The sequence below is a fragment of the Brachionichthys hirsutus genome, chromosome 1 (genome assembly GCF_040956055.1).
Source record: "Brachionichthys hirsutus isolate HB-005 chromosome 1, CSIRO-AGI_Bhir_v1, whole genome shotgun sequence".
Lineage (NCBI taxonomy): Eukaryota > Metazoa > Chordata > Actinopteri > Lophiiformes > Brachionichthyidae > Brachionichthys > Brachionichthys hirsutus.
The window spans coordinates 11,415,423-11,435,264 of NC_090897.1; the positions used below are offsets into that span (position 1 = coordinate 11,415,423).

The 19,842-nt window shown below is 39.7% G+C and overlaps 2 protein-coding genes across 3 annotated transcripts; one reads left to right on the top strand and one right to left on the bottom strand.

The window, feature by feature from the left end:
- Window positions 1-13,058: 13,058 nt before the first annotated feature.
- Window positions 13,059-17,485, bottom strand: stk16 (serine/threonine kinase 16). The gene is made up of 8 exons (XM_068750124.1): window positions 17,368-17,485; window positions 16,064-16,188; window positions 15,161-15,380; window positions 14,953-15,086; window positions 14,327-14,414; window positions 13,574-13,702; window positions 13,351-13,472; window positions 13,059-13,234 (listed from the first exon to the last, which is right to left on the bottom strand). The coding sequence occupies exons 2-8, from the start codon at window positions 16,171-16,173 to the stop codon at window positions 13,096-13,098; spliced, it is 942 nt and encodes a 313-aa protein (XP_068606225.1). The 5' UTR covers window positions 16,174-16,188; window positions 17,368-17,485; the 3' UTR covers window positions 13,059-13,095.
- LOC137905919 (PEST proteolytic signal-containing nuclear protein-like) lies at window positions 17,033-19,556 on the top strand. Of its 2 annotated transcripts, none has more exons than XM_068750240.1 (5): window positions 17,033-17,124; window positions 17,688-17,914; window positions 18,204-18,278; window positions 18,360-18,415; window positions 18,531-19,556. In XM_068750240.1, the coding sequence occupies exons 1-5, from the start codon at window positions 17,079-17,081 to the stop codon at window positions 18,637-18,639; spliced, it is 513 nt and encodes a 170-aa protein (XP_068606341.1). In that variant the 5' UTR covers window positions 17,033-17,078; the 3' UTR covers window positions 18,640-19,556. The 2 variants fall into 2 exon arrangements, with proteins under 2 accessions (XP_068606341.1, XP_068606415.1); XM_068750314.1 differs by having other exon boundaries at window positions 17,079-17,124; window positions 17,685-17,914.
- The last annotated feature ends 286 nt before the right edge of the window (window positions 19,557-19,842 follow it).

The window sequence follows — 19,842 nt, forward strand, 5'->3', positions numbered from 1 at the left end:
TGCACATTTTTAGACATTCTAATGCAAACATTCGGAATTTAATTTCTTTAAATTTTACATTGTGAACTGTCAAAAATGAATCGACACATCCTCTGATTACAAGATCTAGGAATGAGCCGCCTCCAAGAGTCCTCAAACATACAAGGGAAGTTAATTCAACTATGGGATATTTTTAGGCAAGGTAACACTTCAAACCATACTAAAATATATAAATATATTAACTGCAATGGAATTAATTGTCTTGCGTTAATTTAATGACGGATTATCTGAGTTGAATTGCTCCTTTGCATATTTCAGATAGGATTTTAGCTCATAAATTCCATTCAAGTTATAAACTACAATAGAAGCAAAGCAAATAAAAGGACACGGGTCCAGAGTCTCACATCTAAATTGGGGAATTCCAGCGTTTTGGCTCTCAGTCTCTTTCCCAGCTCTCCTGTTTGCTTTTTCTTCAGTGGAAACAAAAGATTCCTTTCAACATATTCCGGTCCAGCGTGAGTTTTATGGCCATTTAATGGGTCCTTCCATCTAACAGCCCTGTGTTTTACAGTCGCACATACAAGGGCCCTATTGTGCATAGACATGGGAAGATAGGAGATAAATACACCTTATCAGCCACAACAACACATCATTACTTTCACCCTCCTATCTGACTGTCTCTTTCCAGCATGCATTATCTGACCACTTATGAGGACATTCAGAGCAATCCGGTGCTTTGAAGACGGCCGACAGTTGGCGGTTTGCTCTCTTTGTTTCTCCATTTTTGCAGGTGAACTGCATATATGTATCATATCTCCACCATTAGACACACTTTTTAGTCTAAAACTCTGCCTCTAATTGCTGCCGCAGATAAGAGGCTTATTGCTTATGATGTTTCCAACTCGTGTCTTACAATGTGAGGAAATCGTACAGCGTCATTAGCTCCCTTATTGCCCAATTTATCATTAACACTAAGCAAAGGTTACTGTGGAGAAGGCAAGGAGTGAAATGCAGAATGAATGAAACACGTTGGACAAATTAAACCCCATTTAAGATGGTTAAAAAAATAAAATGCCTTTAGTTTAATGGGCTAGATTAATAATAAACACCAATCCTTGTCGACATGCGTTGGTATTTTTTAATTGTATTTTGTTTTATATAAAAAAAATTGTAATATGTAAATATATGTAGTCACAGGAAAATCAATATTTTGTATTTTTGGAAGTGTTTTTTTCGGTGTCCGTTACAGGCTATCGAGATCAGGAAACAAATTTAATCAGGATAATCTCTTAAGAAAATGAATCTATTTGGTAATGTTAACTGTGCCACCTCCCAGCAGGTAATTTCTATTAGGACAAAGTCAATATTCCAAAAACCTGAATGAATTGATCAGTCAATAGACTAATGGAGTGCTGTAAAATTTGTCAATGTATGAAGTAAGAGCAGAGATAAATCACAGCATTGTGGTGTATTTTAATGGCTTGCAATTGATCAAAATGTCGTCAGAGGTGTGATAAAGTGTGGTCAGTCCTTTGGAAGCAGAGCTCTGAGGTGACAGACACAGGAAGCCAATGGACAGATTCATTCAGCTTCACCTTAGCAAACTACAGGTGTCAAGTTGAGAAAAGGTTTAGGTCTGGGCGAATTATTTTGCCTTTTATTGTGATGTCATATGCTATATCTAATAATTAATAACCCTGAAGGTTTAAACACAAACAAAATACTTGCAACTATACTGTCAGTATCTTATTTCTACAGGTTTTGGGGAACATTGAAAGTTTTGAAGAGGTTTGAACACCTTCATTTCTGCCTCATTCCATTGTCTTTCCTTAACTGCTTGTTCTTTATTATACAGTATTTATTATATTTATGGCGCCTTCAAGGGTAGAGAGGTCATGACGCTCATAGCTCTCTGTCAGCATGCTAATTGGTTGGAATAAGATGGACCTCCTCCCAATAAACTATGTGTGTTCAATCTTTAAGTTAGCCTAAATCATTTTTAGCCAGCCTGCCACAAATAACTAGAGAAGGACAAATTCTCCATCTTGTTTAGATTTTTTGTGCTTTGCAGGCCAAACAGGCCAAACTTTGAGACTAATCTAAGATTATTTTATTCCAGAATAGAGAAACAAAACATTTTGTAAAAGTATAGTAGCATCACATCACATTTAATACAAAAACACAGTGATTATGTACTGTTCAGTCAACACCAGATTCTACGGAAGGAATGTAAGACATCATGTCAACAAGGGTCTTCGCATTATTATTCCTGTTACCCCTCTTGCGGTGCCACAGTTTGGACTTATTTGGTTGTTGACATAACTTATATTTGAATGAAAAATATATTTTACCCTTTAGAATAAGCGGTTCTGCTCATCGTTTTACTTTAACTGACAGATTAAGACTGAAGATTTTCTGTGGAAGCTGAAACTTCTCCCTCCTAGATTGTTTCTCCTGGGGTCCCACAGGGGCCACTTTGCATCTGTTTCTTAAGGCATCTATAAAGTCCACCAGAAATACTTGCTGTGTGATTGAACAGTATCTGAACTGGACACAAGGAGGGACGCTGGGTTCTTCTCTAACTCACTTGCTCACTTCCATCTTTATGATCTCGCTCCATACTTAGACTACTTAAACTGAGGATGTCACCAGTAATTAGTGTACAATTTGATTGCCATTTCTTTCAGTTACGCTGATTTTACATAATGACGTGTTATTTATAGTTTTTCTTTCTGACCTAGAGATCTTATCACTTATTGAGTCTCTGTTGACCTAAAACTAATTCAAAGGAAGGGCAATATGATTTATTTATTTATTTGTTTTTTCTCTCTCTTTCTCTTTCTGGTTGTCAACATTGACTTTAAAGGTTTTAATAAGGCTATTTAAGGATTCTAGCATAGACTCCCAACTAAATTCCATATACGTCATCTCCTTTACAATATTAATTTTATGATTGAACATATTTCCTCTCTCCTCTTGTTTTATTGTATTTAGATATTTTTATGTCTTACTGTAACTGCCTTCTTCGACCTAGGAGAAGATACATGGATGTGGTGAGGGAGGACATGAGAGCGGCTGGTGTTGGGGAGGACAGTGCGAAGGACAGAGTGAAGAGGAGAAGGTTGTTTTGCTGTGGCGACCCCTGAGGGGACAAGAAGAAAGTACAGTAGAAAGCATTCTGAAAACTGGTTCATGGTGCTACATTTTTTTTCCAAACATCTGCTTTTCACATGTCCCAAACTTATTCTCTGTAACAATCAACACGTTCCATGAGTATAGTTAAATATCATGCTTATTGACAAGATTTTGTTCCAATGGCCACAGTAAATTAGCACTGCTTGCAAAATGCTGTTTGCTCTGCTGCCCTGACATGTTGAACTGACTTGGACTGGCTCACTGTGTGAGCTGACAGGAATTAGCAATTCCATAATTGGCTGTTCTGTCAGAGGTTCTGACAAGTTGAGATGATGAGGTGGACACTCTGTCTCACTGTGCCTAACACAAAGCTTCAGTTATAAATTAGAACATCCACTGCGTCCCACTTTGCAGACTTAATCACTCCATTTTCCCATTCAAACACAAAAGCCCGGGTCTGTTACCTCAACAGAGGCAGTGAACTTGTGGGGTTATACACTAACATAGTGACTGCACTGCATGCAAACATCCAACAGGAACAACAGCAACAGCAACAACAACAACCCTCGAATGGAAAGTTCCCCATAATATGATAAGTGTTTTCCTTTGGCTCCATAGAAATCTGTCGGAAATTTCCCTAAGATTTAACCTTAATTACGAGTTCGTGATAGATGAGTTTGTAATTATATGGTTGCCTTGTAGAATTTTATGGTGGGGTTTGAGAAGAGAATAGAGGCTGTGACATGAGCGATTAAACAAACTAGTTAATCTTCATTCTTTACCAGTCTTAAGATAAAATATTTTTCCAAGTTGACTCAATTTGTCTTTAATGTCCTTCCTTGCAATCGTTTTCTTTGTTGTCTTGTTCCTCTCTCGCTCTCTCTCTTCCTGAAGCTCTGTGCCTGTCCTGATCAATGCAGCATTTTTGAAATACATTATTCCATTAGATGTATTGTTCTCTGTCATCAGGCCAACCACATTGGGATATGAGAGTAATGGACGCAGCTTCTGCTTGATTAAGACTGAAGATTTATGGAAAAACCTCACGCTAGTGGTGCCCAACATACTTTTCTTCTCTAAGATATGAATGTGCACACGGAGGTGGACTCACATGAAGTAACCTTACAAATGTCGGAAACATAAGAGACACCTGGTGTATGATTTTACAAGCGAATGACAACCTTCTCGTTTCTAGCACTCTCCTCTCAGATGAGAATCTTTAACTAGAATGCATTCAGAGATTCATATGAGAACTGAATGAAAGATTGTTATCTAGAATGCTAGATAAATGTCATTAAGACTTTAATGACGTTTGTCCAATTATTTTATTATGCTAGCATGCAAATACTCCTTGCTAATTGGCGATAATTTGAAGCAACACCTGAGGTTGATGGGATTGTTTTACAGCTACTTGATCATTAATAAAATTATATACATATATATTTATGCATTATGTACAATGATTATATTTAGGTGATGAGGAAAGGCCAGGAGGAATTGTAGGATAGGGTTATTGAATCAACCAATTGGTGATTGATCATTTAGTTCAGGTTTTAATGCAAAACATGCTGTTGATGCTGGTGTGTGAGCTGAGATCTGCTTATTTATGCATTTTGTTTGTGGTACATAGGTCTTCGTCATTCCCCCTTCTTCAACACAGGTGTGTGCATGTGTGTGCAAGCATGACTGATCCCATTTATCAGGGCAGTTAACCCTTGGCAGCAAGTAGTAATACAGAGCAGAGACCAGACGGGATGCAGGCACTCGCTCTAATTAAATCCCCCCTCAGTCCACAGAGGCCACCTCCCCACCTGCTGCAGGAAAGACACTGACCTTCCAGCCCAGCCCCCCCCCCTACATCGCCAACCTCAGCTCTGCAAACGACAAAATGACACACAAGCTGAAAGTTTCTCTTCTAAGAAAGCACATTCTACTGCATTCACATTCAATTAAAAGGCTGATTTGTAACATTGCACAATGCTGAAGAGAAATAGTGTTTACAAATCAGCATAAGGCACAACACATTGAAATCACTACATCAATAATCCCCTCTGTGATCCCCACTTTCAGTATAATGATGGCCGATAGAATAGTTTGAAACTTATGGTGGTGCTAAGACTTCAAATGTGTGTCTTGTTTCATCCACAGTAATTCATGCCCCAGTTTTCAGTGTCTTTTTCTCCCAAACTAAAATATGTCAATAAATATTGGATGGATTTCAATCACATTTTGTACAATCATGCACTGTCTTCAAATGAGCATGCAACTCTTAGTCAACGCCTGACTGTTCTCTTGTCTCCAACATGAGATGTTCTTGGTTTTCCACTGAATATCTTGGCAAATAATGTTCAGGGTCTCATGACCGGTTGTACACAAACTATTTCACACAGTGCCGCAAATCTGTGTGATAAACTATTGTTTATTTTAATGATAAATTAAAGGGTGTAATGTAAGCCATTTATCAAACAAACAAAAAAGAAAATTGGAAATATTTTATTGAAAGTTGTTTCTTTCAAAATCTATGATAAAAGGTGACTTTGTTATGACTGTGAAACTCTTCACACACATTGACTGATTGATTGATTTTCTTGTTATAACTGTATTTGCTTTCCCAGGGTTATTGAACTTGTCAGCATCTGATGATGATGATGGTTTCCCCCCTTTCAACTACCGGTATGTATGCCTTTGCTGAGCTGTTGATCTTTTCTAATCCAGCCTGTTTTCAGTTTTTGTGTCATATGATATAAATCACTCAAAGCCAATGTGTCCTTTATTCCCTTGTGAAGTTAGAACAGGGAATAAAGTGGCATTAATATGTTTGCACTGGTTTGGAGGTGGGCAGCTGGTCTTTGTGTGGCATTCTCGGTTCAAATGAGGGTTAAGAGCAGGGCGATCCGTCCTGCTGACGGCATCAAAACAGCCGCCATCAGGAGGGTTCTTGGTTGAGACGCAGTCACAGTGGCTCAATCCACTCCTTAGTGTTTACTTGTGAACCTGCACGTCTGTGTAGATGTAGATGTAGGTATAAGTGAATTTGTGTGTATTCACAGAAATACAAATACAAATTATGATAATTAATAAATTCTAAACAAGGCATGTTTAACAATATTTCTGTGCCAACTTAGAGTTTATTACTATTTAGAGCACAGGTAAAGTATTAGGTTTAAGAGCACAAAATATTATCTGTGCCACACAGTGAAAAATGTCAGACTACATCATTAGTGACTTTCCACACCACGTGTATCCAATGGCTTGGTGAGATGAACAGTACGTCGTATTAAAGGCAGGTAATTAGAATTCGTGTCCCTGCAGAGAACTGAAGGTTCTGACAGGTTCTAAGGAAAACTTTGAACATAAAGATATGAATCTTTGGACTAGGAAGAACTATTGTCTGTGGCCTTCTGGCACAGTGCTACAGTATGCAATATATGATGTAGGCAGGGTTTACATGACTGGCTGCATAAATGGGGCTGTAGTCTAGAAAAAACTGACTAGCTTCTGACATGCATTACAGCGAAAATTGCACCTTTGTGCACGGCTATTGTTGCTCACCATTAGAAATCTATCACAAATGTTTTCAACCTGCAAAGTGGGTGAATTGTGTTAGCTCTCTTGTGTAATCTCTGTCCACTACACATCAAACAGCAGCAGTTGGCAGGAGTGTTATCAAATATGTACACTAGTAAAAGCACATATTGGGTAGCTGACTCTGTTTTTATCTGTACTCAAAATGTAAGTCCCAACATGAAAGTATCTTAGCTTGAGTTGCATCTGTTGCAACTTGCACTGTTCCATTTGCAATGCGTGATTTTGCTAGTTCATCTCATTGACAACGGAAGAATCAGAATCAGAATCAGAAGTAGTTTATTGCTACTTCTGATTCTGATTCTGATTCTGATCTGCTGACATTCGGTCCAACAAACACATCTTCAAACCGTGGTTCCTTCACGAATGACCTCCGGGACATAAAAGAAAAGGCTTTAGGACATGTTTGGGGGGCATCTTATAGCAAAAATATAATAAATGCTTGCATCCAATTTGACTGCATTATGCAAATTGTCAGAGCACGTTTTTCCTGTACTAGCAAACACGATAGATTTAGGTAATTTTTCAGATTTGCATTCTGTTTTCATGAAACCAGAACTCAGTGTGTGTGTATGCATGCATGCATGCATATGGAGGGTCACGTCAACATCTCATTAATGTAATGGATTCACATTTATCACACGCTGGCATGACTGAGGAGGAAATGACATCACTCACATTTAAATAGTTGTCCTTCTCTCAATAGTCTAAAACATCCAGAGTGAGCCAGATTCCATCCCCACACTATTTCTTTGGTCATTTGTTTAATCTTTCCTCCACCTTTTTGATTCACACACTCGTATTCCCTCAATTACTATCCGTGTTTTACTTTAGTATCCCCACAGTGCCGCCAGGCCATTCCATTGGCATAGTGGAGCAAGATCAGATTATAAAGGGACCAATAATAATCAATCAGGTGGGAAAAAAAAACAGCTCCCAGTTATTACTTTTGTCCTTTTCTGACATCAGTCAATGTTGCACACACACACACACACACACACACACACACACACACACACACACCAGTTTAACAGACTGGAACTGCTGTGTTTATTTATGGAAAAAGGTTTGGCATCTCAGAAGAGATCCGAGGAGGTGAAAGCAGCGGAGGAGGAGGAGGAGGAGGAGGTGTTTCAGGAGTATCAGCGCTGAGATAGATGAGATGTGACAGACTGCCACTCTTCTCATCAGCATGACACGGCTGTCACAGCCCTATTTCAGTAAAATTAAACAGCCTTACGGTAAACCGGTCTGTCTGTGGAGGAGGGGCTGGGGAAGGTGTGAAAATGAATAAGCTTGTAGTATGCAGATGGCCTCCCCACTTCTCTCCTCCCCCAATCTGTGCCTCCTTCAAGCACCATCCTCTCCTTTTGACATGGTAATGGTTCCAAATTGATGAAGACACTTCACTCATTCAGTTACAAGTGTACTGGCAAGCGACATAAAAACTTCCTCCCCTCCTCTTCATCCATCAATCATCACCGATCCCCTCCCCTCTGCATGCTTGGCGCTCGCCGGGCGGAAAGTTGTTTAATCAGCTAATTTACTCCTCTCTGACCATCATTAATGACCACGCCACCCCTGGATTATCTTGTCATCGCATCGTCTTAATCAGCAATGATTAACTGCTCATCAGACTATTAGCCTCTGTTTGTTGTCTCCCTTATGTTTAGCAAAGGTTATAGGCCTGTAATTAAAACTAATCTGATGGGTCACATTTCTCTCTGTAATTGGTGGAATGGTAACCCTTTTAATGGCTTTTTAACAATGGCAGAGAGGCCTCAACTCTATACGTGCTGCACAGCCATGAAGCGCAGGATGCACAGATTAAAAATGAGAGGAAAAAGGGGGGAAAAACGCTAATTTAACACAAGCTGCACCGCAAAAATAAAATGCTGTGCGGTTTAAACTTTGTGTTTGGGATTTAACACAAAAATGGATAAGCAAAATAAAAGCAAGTTCATTTTTAAGATCCTCTAACAATGTAGGGACACGCATTTCAATCAATGTCTCGCTCTCAATGAGGAGAAAAAGTGTCTAAAATTGTCTTTATTTGGTGAATATAATGTGCCTCCGTGTTAAGAAGCTTTCCAGAAAAGTGCTTGTTGGTTGCTATACTGGTATATAAACTGGTAAAAAAAAGAAAGAAAAAAGGGACAGAACTGGTTATAACCTATAGACCACAGAGCAGGTGAAATAAGGAAGAGGTGCAACATGATTTTTGATTATCAGAGTTAGTGGATCTATCATTTGATGGATCATGGCTCCATCCATCCATCCATCCATCTACTACTAGTCTGCAGCGGCGTTCTTTAAGTCACTTCCAGAGCTCATAATGACCACAGATGAGGGTTAGAATGTAGATCAACTGTTAAATGGAGAGCCTTGTCTTTGGGTTCAGTTTTGTCCACATCACTACTGAAGCCCCAGAGATCCTGGAGTCCAATGGATACTATAAACTGCTTAGCTTGAGGGGAAAATTCTTCCATGTTATGCAATATATTTTGTTAAGGGCAGAAATAAGGAATCTGAGAGATCTCTCAAATGGGCATCCTCAATCTTTCCAGTCCGTATGACTTTTAATCTTGTCCTGGCTTCCTGTTTAAGCCACTATTTTCACTGCTTAATCACTAAAATGCAGCACTTTCCCCCTCAGGTGAAAAAGTGTGATGCCTTAAGAATTCAGAACACCAAACCTCTAGCGACCTTACACAAGAAATAAAAACAATTGATCTTCCCTCCCCAACTCCCACTTTAAAAGACTTATTGTGGAGCTCCATTTCATCTAATCACTTGGCAAAAGAGTCCGGGGTCTAAATGAAAAAAGAATAAATAAATAAAAATCCCTGGGCCAATGTGTTGCTCTCACCTTCGCAGATGAAATTACCTGAAAAGCTGTTACAAATCAATACAATCAATGCAATCAGCTAACTGACACAGGCAATCTCCTGCCAGCAAGTAAAATACCCCCCCGTTGGAGATCTTTCAATCTCATGTGCCATAATTGCCCCCGAAGGGCGATGACAGGGTGTAGCATTTTGTTCACTTAATTAAATGAGTGCGCTCTGTGGACAGGGTGAGTTACTGATCTCACTGGGAACATATTGGTCTGGCCCTGAGCCCATAATTAAGGCAATACCTTTCCTGATTACGCCAATGCCCCTTAATGAACTCATTAAGCATTTGAACCCAAACACTCCCATGAATTCATTGAGCACAAAGACAGCTCCTGGATGGAAAGGAATCACGAACACAAGCCATAAGTCATCCACACAACAGGGACGACATAATGGTCACATTTCGTCCTCTTTCAGCTACAGCCGTTCATCATTTGGCCTTAAATGACAGCAAAACTTCCGGACGTGTGTACGCGAAGCTCTAAAAGAAACAGGAGCCCTGGTCTGGCAAAAACTTTACTGTGTGACTTTTATGAGGCTTGAATGGATTTACCTGAACCCATTCCCTTTAGAAAAACTTTCGCCTTCACTGCAGAGATAAGGCTGTATCCTCAGACGCCCATGGATCCCAACTAAAAGTAACAAGATGATTTAAAGAGCCGTAGGAGTGGTGCAGGGTAGGAGAAGCTCTGCACTAACCCATAATGCTTTGCTAATTAAATAATTCACTAATTGATTCATTACCAAATCGATAAAGTCTGCAGCTGGTTTATGGTGTGAGATCTTAAGTGTGTTTGTGGACTAGGGCTGGCATTCAAATGAAAAACACACAAAAAAAAAGGATCTAAAAGTAGTCGGCGCTTCCTCAAAAGAGAACGCTGAGAAAAATAAACATGAGACTGGCTCTAAAATGCATCCGAACATAAAGCCGACCTTGAGCTCGCATTGCATGGCAGCACTTCAGCCCCTCACAGGTCGAAGATGGCGAATATAAAAGAGTGTGACAATGTGTGTTGTAGCCCTAAACACAACTCCATCCAGACCCCGGCCCTGAGGTAGTCGGGGATTTGTAGGTTGACCTGAGGAAGAATCAGCTGGGACATTCATTCAATTGTAGTGCATCCTCATGCATGAAAGGGCATGTGCACTTTAAATACATGCCACGGTATGTATAACGCCTCGCTGAGCTAAACGGACATAAGAGTTGTAAATCTAGCAGCAGGCGTAATATTAGTTTCTGGCACAAACACCCACATAGGACTGGAGAAGGCCTCGAGCGCCTGGTGCTGTCAGATAAAGGCCGTGTGTCTGCCATGGAAGGCGACTCACCCGAGACTAAAACATACGTAAGTAGTGTTTGTCACGCTATTTAATGCTGATGAACGTAACATACAGGATAATTAATGAAGATGCAATAACCCATCTTTATACACCAAAGAAAGAGCTTCGTAATAAAAGCTGCTGGATGGATCACGATCAAAACAGAAATCTGACGATGGGTCTTGGTCTAATTAAGATCCCATTAGATTTTGAGAGCAATCTGGATACAAACAAATCTGGATTTTCCTATTTACTTATAATGGAGCCTTTATCAGAAAATAATATCTTGTAAAATATGAATATGAATATAATATGCATTTAATTCACTCACCAAAATTCAGTTATAAAGGGGTCCGATATGCACTGTCATGCAAAATGTCTTCTGGAAATATTAAATTTTAACATTTAAAATCCCATTTATTGATTCAAAAATCAGTTAAAAATACACAACTCTGATTCACTTTTACCTTTCATGGTTGGTGAATAAAGACACCAAGAACAATGTATAGATAGCATCCAAAAACCTGTTGTGAAAATAATATTTTTTTAAGAATTTATTTACATACATTTCTTTATATTCTTTCGATGTCTGATGCATTTATTTCAAAGATTTAGATTAAAGACTGTAAACGAGTGTGTGTCATACTTAATATTTATTAAGCTGTGTGCAGTGAGAGAGGAAAAATTGCAATGGAATTTTTAATGATTAAATCACACAATCTTACTACCGTAAGAGATATCTGACAAATGTCTTGGTTTGCAGATACAAGCCATAGTTCCCTTTAAAAACCACACAACGTTTCATAATCAGTTTATGAACTCAAATAACTTTCGTAATTAGACCATAAAGGAATGTTTTAGTTCTAAAGTTCCAAAAACACATTGCAGTGACCAAAGTATTCCTCAACAATTACAGCCCCAAAGCTTATACAGCATCTAATATTATTATTTTTTAAAGGTACCAAGTAGACCGTGAGACAATTTAAGATGCAGAAAAACTTGACAGAAAGAATGAGACTGCATCCATTCATATCAATGAATGCAGAACTACACAAAATCACTGCAAAACGGAAAATACTGTGTAAAACACAACAGAGAGAAAACTGAGCTAAAACAAAAAAAAGCATTTGACTTGGAGTTAATAAAAATGTTTCTCATTCCTTGAACTGGTTTAAAGTTCATTACTATTTTATGTGTAACCTGAACACCGGACATATTCTTCAAGGTCTTTACTTTAAGTGTAAGCAGGTACACTTTGCTTTATTTTGGAGAGTTGTTTCCCATATTTCGTGTGAGCGGACTCCGAACATGCTCAGTGACATGTGGCTATGAGGAGCGTGATAGAAGAGCACCTCTGCGTGTTCAAATGCAGCATTGCAGGCGAGGTCAAAGGGGTGAAGCACAGCTGAAGGAGAAGCTACAGTTGCTCCACATGCATTCACTTAGGACTACAAAATAAACTACAAATAGAAGGAACTGGACCATGTAGGGAATGTAAATTGACAGATAAAAACACTGTTAGCCTTCAACTCCAGGAATGTGTGGCAACTCTTTCATATTATCGGTTTTCTAACTAAACGCCATTTTTATTAGAAGATCATTTAAAAAAAAAAATATCTCTGAATGTTTTCTTGCCGAGGGCAAAGACAGAAGCCGTTAGCAACAAGCTAGTGAATGGGGGGGGGGGTAAATTAGCCTTATCCTAAATTAACAAAATCCACCATAGCTCCTTAACTACACATGTTATCTGTTAAATTCACGAGTTTCAAGTTTAAAACAATAAAACTGCACATAAAACCCTTTAGAACCACCATTCTGCATTTTTCCTGGCTAGAACATGATTATTTGTGACTTTTTTTTTACTTCAAACAGAGCAATTCCAGCCTACATGCTAAACTATGCTCAAAGGATGAAGGTTCATACTGAGTTGAGAGACATGAGAGTTCTCCGTCTTCCCAAATAACAGGTTACAGATTATAAGGGAACTCACTTGTTTTCGTCTTCTTGTATATTCAAGGCCTTTAAGATCACTTCTCTTTGAATTTCGCCCACTGTGTACTGATATTTCTACAACGCTCCCCAAATTGACTGTGTAAAAAATGTGTAAAATAAATACTCTACAGTTAAAAAATAAGAGTCGTTGATTGATGTGTGCAAAGAACTCCAGATCAGGTCCAGATCAGAGCATGTTGATTTGGGTGTTGGGGCTGCGACTCTGCAGGTCCTGCACCTGGTCTAGAACCCAGTTGACGTTTGGTCGCTCCTGGGGATTCGACACCATGATGGAGCTCAGCAGCATCTGCAGGCCCTGTGAGTAACTTGAAACAAGACAAACAGTGAATTAGGAAATACTCCAGTTTGTTCTGTCTTTTGATCGCATTTGTCAATAGGAGACGAACAGAGGAGGAGCTACGCTACGAGTGTGAAGGCTAACCTGCAAGCCTGAGGTATGGCCACGGGGTTCTGGACTGCCAAGGCAACGCTGTCTCCCCTCTGAAACACCATGTCATACGGCCCCTCCAGCATCATCATGCAGTAAAGTACGCAGCCAAGCGACTGGAGGAGAGAACAAGAACAAGAAGGAGCAGTCAGTAAAGGACTGAACAATGATTTCAAATGAAAGACGCCAGCACAATACACACAATGAAAGGCTTTACCCAGATATCAGTGCGCTCATCAATAATGCAGTGACTCTCGACGTTGAAGAGCTCAGGAGCCCTGTAGGAAATGGTGCAGCGCTGGGCAGCCCAGTCCTGTATGGTCATAGCTTCCCTGCTTCCTCGAACCTGAAACAAACAGCATGAAGCGTTTCACACGGTGCTAAGCTAAGCTAATATTCATTCATTCAATTATATACCAGAATCAGAATTCTTTAATAATCCCACAGGGAGATTATATCAGCAACAACGCTCCACTCAACAACGTCAGAATTACAATTAACAGTTTGTACATTGTGCATTAATAATTAACCAAAACAATAACAGTTATATGTGTATGTACATTGCAAGTGATGCTCCACTGAAATGTTATGCAAACACTGTAAGAATGGAATATTGATAAACTCCTGTCAATGGAAGTAGTTGTAAACGGGAACAAACAGACTGAGCCGCATCGGCACGGAACAACCTTTGACCTTAGGCCGCAAACAAAAGCAAATTTACGACAACTTTAATGGGATGCACGACTTTATAGTGTCCATAAGCATGTTTGACATTTCATTGAATTCTGGGTGACCCGCTACATCTCCTTTGACAGGTGCATCAAAACGTTCTCAATGGTTATTGTTGTGTGGTTACATTAAAATGTAAAATAGTGAAAGTCAGGTTTGCACCACACAGTACATTGTGATGATGTGACAGATAAAATGATGAGCTATTTCACACTCCACAATGATCTTGTTGCATTCTTACCTCAATCCTGGCGCGGTTCATAGATCCCAGGTCCATCAGAACTGGCTTGTCGTCTTCATCCAGAAGCACATTTGTGGGTTTCAGGTCTCTGTCAAATCCCAACAGACACAAAGCGCAGGTTCCGGTGTTTGTTATTCATTGCTGTTAACAAGAGCAACCTGGAGATGATGCGATACCCCCCCAAATAAATGGTACATCAAAGACATCACTAGTAGGCCTAGAGCAAAATATATTGTTTGGGGTATGGGTACCCTTAAAATTACTAATCTTAAGGGTGACTTTAAATTTTTCTCTCCATGATAATATCACAAACTAAAATTGTAGAAATTTCAAAAATATTGAAAGGCCCAACTACGTATCATGATTCATCTATGTGTAAAGTTCAGGAACTAGAATGTAGTTTGTGAGACAAGCCCCTCAGTAGTTTCCCATCCTCCGGTCCTGACCAACATAGTTCCACTTAAAATTACATTTGTAAGAAATGTGAAATATCAAAATGCTGGGAGTGCCCCACAATCAAGAAACACTTTAAACTGACATGGCTCTCACTCTCTCACTCTCCAAGTCAGCACAAACTGCATGCTAGGTGCTAAAGTTCAACACGTGCGCACATGGAGACAGATTACCTGTGTGCGTAGCCTTTATCGTGAATGGCCTTGAGTCCAGAGCAGATGCCGCGCAAGATTTCCAAAATCTGTTTTTCAGGCATGACGTTCCCCTTGTCTCTTAGCTTCTCCAGAATAGACCACAGGCTGCCTTTCTGCACATAAAAGCACACCAACACATCAGAATGGCATATTTTCCTTTGCTTCCAAACAATCTGCATCAACCTACTCTGACATAGGGCAGAAGTAACCACGCTTCCGTCTTGCCTCCACGATCAACAAAGGTGTGCGCAACCAGACTCAAGATGTTGGGGTGATTAAATATCTGATGCATCTCCACCTCCGTCTGAGCCTCCTGATGTCCTTCCCGATCGTGGCACAGAATCCTCTTTAGGGCGTAGAAGCGCCCATCCTTGGCGCCCTCAACCAGATCAACATAGCTGAACCCACTGAAAAGAGGAACAGAGCGGTTGGTGTTCAGGACGGGCATATTAGACCAAAGTTGTTGGTGATATTCCATTCACAATCAATTCTGTAAGGCCACCAATGACACTGCTGTCAAAATGTTTGAGCATGTTTGCCTCTATTTTTAAAACCAATGAAATCCTGATGAAGTTTTCAGGTGTGGAAGTTTGTGACCAGCAGATACACAGTTTATTTTTTATTTTTTTATCAAGTCATTTGAAGATGAGATAGACATCAAAACCTCACAATAGATTTGACAACAAATGAATTAGTAGGATATTTAAAAAAATTAATTATATTGTTCTGCTACGGAGAAGCCTCCGACATAAAAATGATTGACATGCAAGGTCCATAATCATTTTTGGTTTGAAGGATTTGTTGAATTTTACCTATAACTATTATAATTAATTGTTCCTTTTAAAATATTTGTACAACTATCGTTGACTACATGTTCAAAAGAAAAATCAGTTTAATGTGAATATGAAAGTTGATCTTCTTCAGAGCATATATCCAAAACAATAACAACTCCCCTAGACACACAAATGGAGATGTCATATACTGATGTATTTAACATTACAATATAAATTATTACATTATTAACCAAAGAAATAGAATCTTAAATGTGAAACGAGGTGGAATCTCAAACAATGGAAACACATTGTCTTACCCTTCGTCTAGTTTCTGTACAAAGTAATATGTTTTGTTATCAACGGTAATGGAGCCACGGGAGCATATGCAGAAGGACTGGCCCATCTTGAGTGGAACATTTTTTAGCATAAAGCTTTTAAGAACCTGGGAGAAATGATAAAAAAAATAAAAAAAATAGTAAGAGGACAACAGATTTTAAAATGCATGTTGTAATACAATGACATAAACTAAAGGCTAAAAAACGTTCATTCTTTAACCCAAACAGCAGGAAAAGATATGGGCCCAAAGTGAAACAAGACAACATATGTTAAGATAGCAAACACAATGTCAGGGAATAAAGGTAAACTCTTAAGTAAGCTTTAAGAACATTCTAACAAACACCAGCGTACACCCTGCCTTCCAGTCTACACGGCATTAAACCACTAATGTCTGACCACTGGCAACAATGACTTTGTGATCTTTAATTTAGTGTTTAACGCTACAGACATAGAGCTCCATCTTTCCATTGACGAGCTAACCAAGCTCATCTACCAAAGAGTAAGAGGGTGAAGACGTTTAATCTACCTGATTAATAATCAAAACACATTTGGATCGTGTTGTAAATTATAGTTGAATCAGAAACAGACAAACCTGCGACTACCGTGTTATTACACGTAGTAGTTTGTTCTTCGTCCTCTGTCTTCTTCTATGTATTCTAAGTCTTCTTCAGTGTTTATAGCGGCTTGCGTCATCTATGTTGAATTACCGCCACCTTGTGGATATATCTATCAGCTGTCTGTGTAGCTTCTACTTCTTCTTCTACGTATTCTACGTCTTCTTTAGTGTTTATAGCGGCTTGCGTCATTTATGTTGAATTACCGCCACCTTGTGGACATATCTATCAGCTGTCTGTGGAGCTTCTTCTTCTTTGTCATAGATGTCTTTTTTTCTCAAACAACTCCATTCCGGTAGGTGGCGTCGCTGCCTTTCCAGTCGGTCGACCAAACAAAACCAATAATGTCACACGGGAAGAAGAAGCTATCCGCGGTGAAACGATGGCGGACTACGATCGAAATAGAAGCGATTCTACTGATGACGGAGGTGACATTCGTGCTGGTTTAACGTCCAACCCTGATTGACAAATAAAGTGTATTTATTGTTAGTTTAATTAGCTAATTATGAGTTAAATCTGGTCCCAGCTGACGAAGGGAGACGGAAAATAGTCGTGTCATGTCGGAAGCCAATGCTAGCACGGAGCAATGATCACGTTGCCAACGCTTCCACATTTAATGTTTCCCTTGAAATTTGGCTGGTTGTAACCATAAAGTTATTGATAACACCGACCTGGTGGTGCAATAATGAAATTATTGATTTGCTGCGGACAGGTCTGTTGTCGACTCGCTGAGGTAGCGACAGTCTGGGTTAGCTAGCGCCTGTTATCGCCGTATGAATGAGAAACAACCCTGCCTGTGTTGTAAGATCTACACACGCAGTCGCTCCTAGTTTGAGTCTTAAAACAGTAAGATAAACGGACCGCCTCTGGCGCATCGAGGGATAGAATATAAAGTTAGCCACACGAGTAAATTAGATATATATATCTTATGTTATTCTCCAGTTCACAGGAAACTGTTGTTCACGCTGGTGAGTTGTCTTGCCTCAAGCAGGGCCGCAGGAGGAGGAAGGCAGAGTGACAACTAAGCCTGTCTCTTGTAGCACTGTGGGGGCAGAAGGGACTGCGGCCAAGCGCACGTCCCAACATCTCACGCCTGAAGATGATGACGAGTCCTCAGGAGAGCCGTCAGCGCCACGAAAAGTCTCTAAGATAGGCTTTAGCATGAGCAGTAAGGCGGGGAAGAAGTCCAATCCCATATCTATCAAGCTTGGAGCAACAGTGAGTGTTGAGGAGGGATTATTAACGCTATGCATTCATGTTAATAAGTTTAGATCTAATAATTATTGCGTCACCTGCATCAAAGTAAAGCACACATTCTCTGACAATAACACTACAATGTCCCATAAGTGTAGATACTATTCATGAGTTTATTGAATCAGCTGTTCCATTAATCATTTAAGATATTTTCCAAATGAAAGCTTTGCTGCCTGAGAGGATTTATTTGTATTTAATAAAAAGCCTGTGAAGATGATCTTTTATTGTTTTTCGTTTCGTTTCTAATTTCTAGAAACCCAAAGAGCCCACACCATCGGTCCTTCCAAAAAGGCCAGGGCTGGCGGCTGTCTTTGATGAAGATGACGATGTAAGTGTACAAACGGACAGGAATGTTCTCGGTCGAGGTCAAACTTTGAGAGGTTGACCTTAACTTCCTGTTGCTATGCAGAGTGAACCTGAAGAGATGCCTCCAGAAGCAAAGATGAGGATGAAGAATGTTGGCAGGTACATGCAGTATATACACTTATCATATTATGTATTTCAGTGCTCTCTGTGTTTCTCTCTATTTCTTTATTAGTCGGTCAACTAACCTAATCACGACACATCTTCTACATTTCAGGGAGACGCCAACATCTGCTGGACCCAATTCCTTTAATAAGGGCAAGCAGGGTTTCTCTGATAATCAAAAACTTTGGGAGAGGAAGATGAAGTCCCACTCAGACAAATAGTAAACGACTACAGCAGGTTTTGGCATTAATGGGACATGTTGTGTGAGATCTATCTACAATGGCTCAAAATATTCTTCATTATAGTCTCACGTTCTGAGAAATGCTCAACTTTGTAGAAATGACATGACGAAAACTTTAAGCCTTTTGTGTGTCAACTGAACACGGATATCTAGCCAGGACTGGCTGAATAACTGAGAAGAGAATGTCACGCTTCTTCCTGAGAGGTGACGAGTGTGGAAACGGGACAAATTAGCCACCGTATACTGTATGAAACTTTGAAGCTTGCTACAGTTTCCCTTTGATCTCTTAGAGCTCTCGTGCCCTTTCACTGTTGATTTGTGTAAAAATGTACCTAGTAGTGTGTTAGTGGTTTATTTTTCTATCCACAAATTGGACAGTGGTTCTATGTTAATGTGTGTTGTCAGTCATAGACTAGGTGCACGTTAGATTTAGTTTCTCAACATTAGAGTGCAACCCTTCGCCTGTGGTCCTTCGATGGAAGTCTTCGTATTCCATCCTTTGTTTCGCTCCTGTATCTCGTTTGCTGAACCAGTGTTGTATTTTTCTGGGTTACTAAATCTGAAGAACACATTTCTAGGTTAAACCATTGATGTGTTCACATTGTAGTGACTGGTGTGTTTTGACTGTGCTGGTCATGTTGAATGAATTCTGACTGGTGAAAATATGGGTTAGTAATAATTTCACAGTTATAAACTCTCCACTTTCCTGCCAGCCTGCACTGAGAGGAAAGTTCAACTCTGTCTTCACCACAGTGATTCCTGGTAGATCCCCTTTATCCGAAATATAAACGTTGATGAATGTTATGAAGGGGGTCCCCTTTGTCCTGCCACCATGCGAAATATCAACAAAGCTGGTGAATACATGACTAAAACTTCTAATAAAAACAAATTGGATAATTTATTGCGTGGCAAATGTTTATTACTGATGTCTGCTGTGGTACTACGAGATGATCCTGGCGCCATTGACCTGTTACTTCTTGATTTAGCTTAAATAAATCTGACATTCTCTCAACAAGACTTTCATAACCTCACAAAGGTTTTCAGTGAAAGACGATGTAATGTAATTTGCATGGCGATAGATCGTGTATCCATCACGGTACGATGAATCATCCCACGGGAGTGAAACCAGCTTCACTCTGACCGGGCATGGCCTTCCTCAAAGACCTCCAGAAGTCGGACGTTC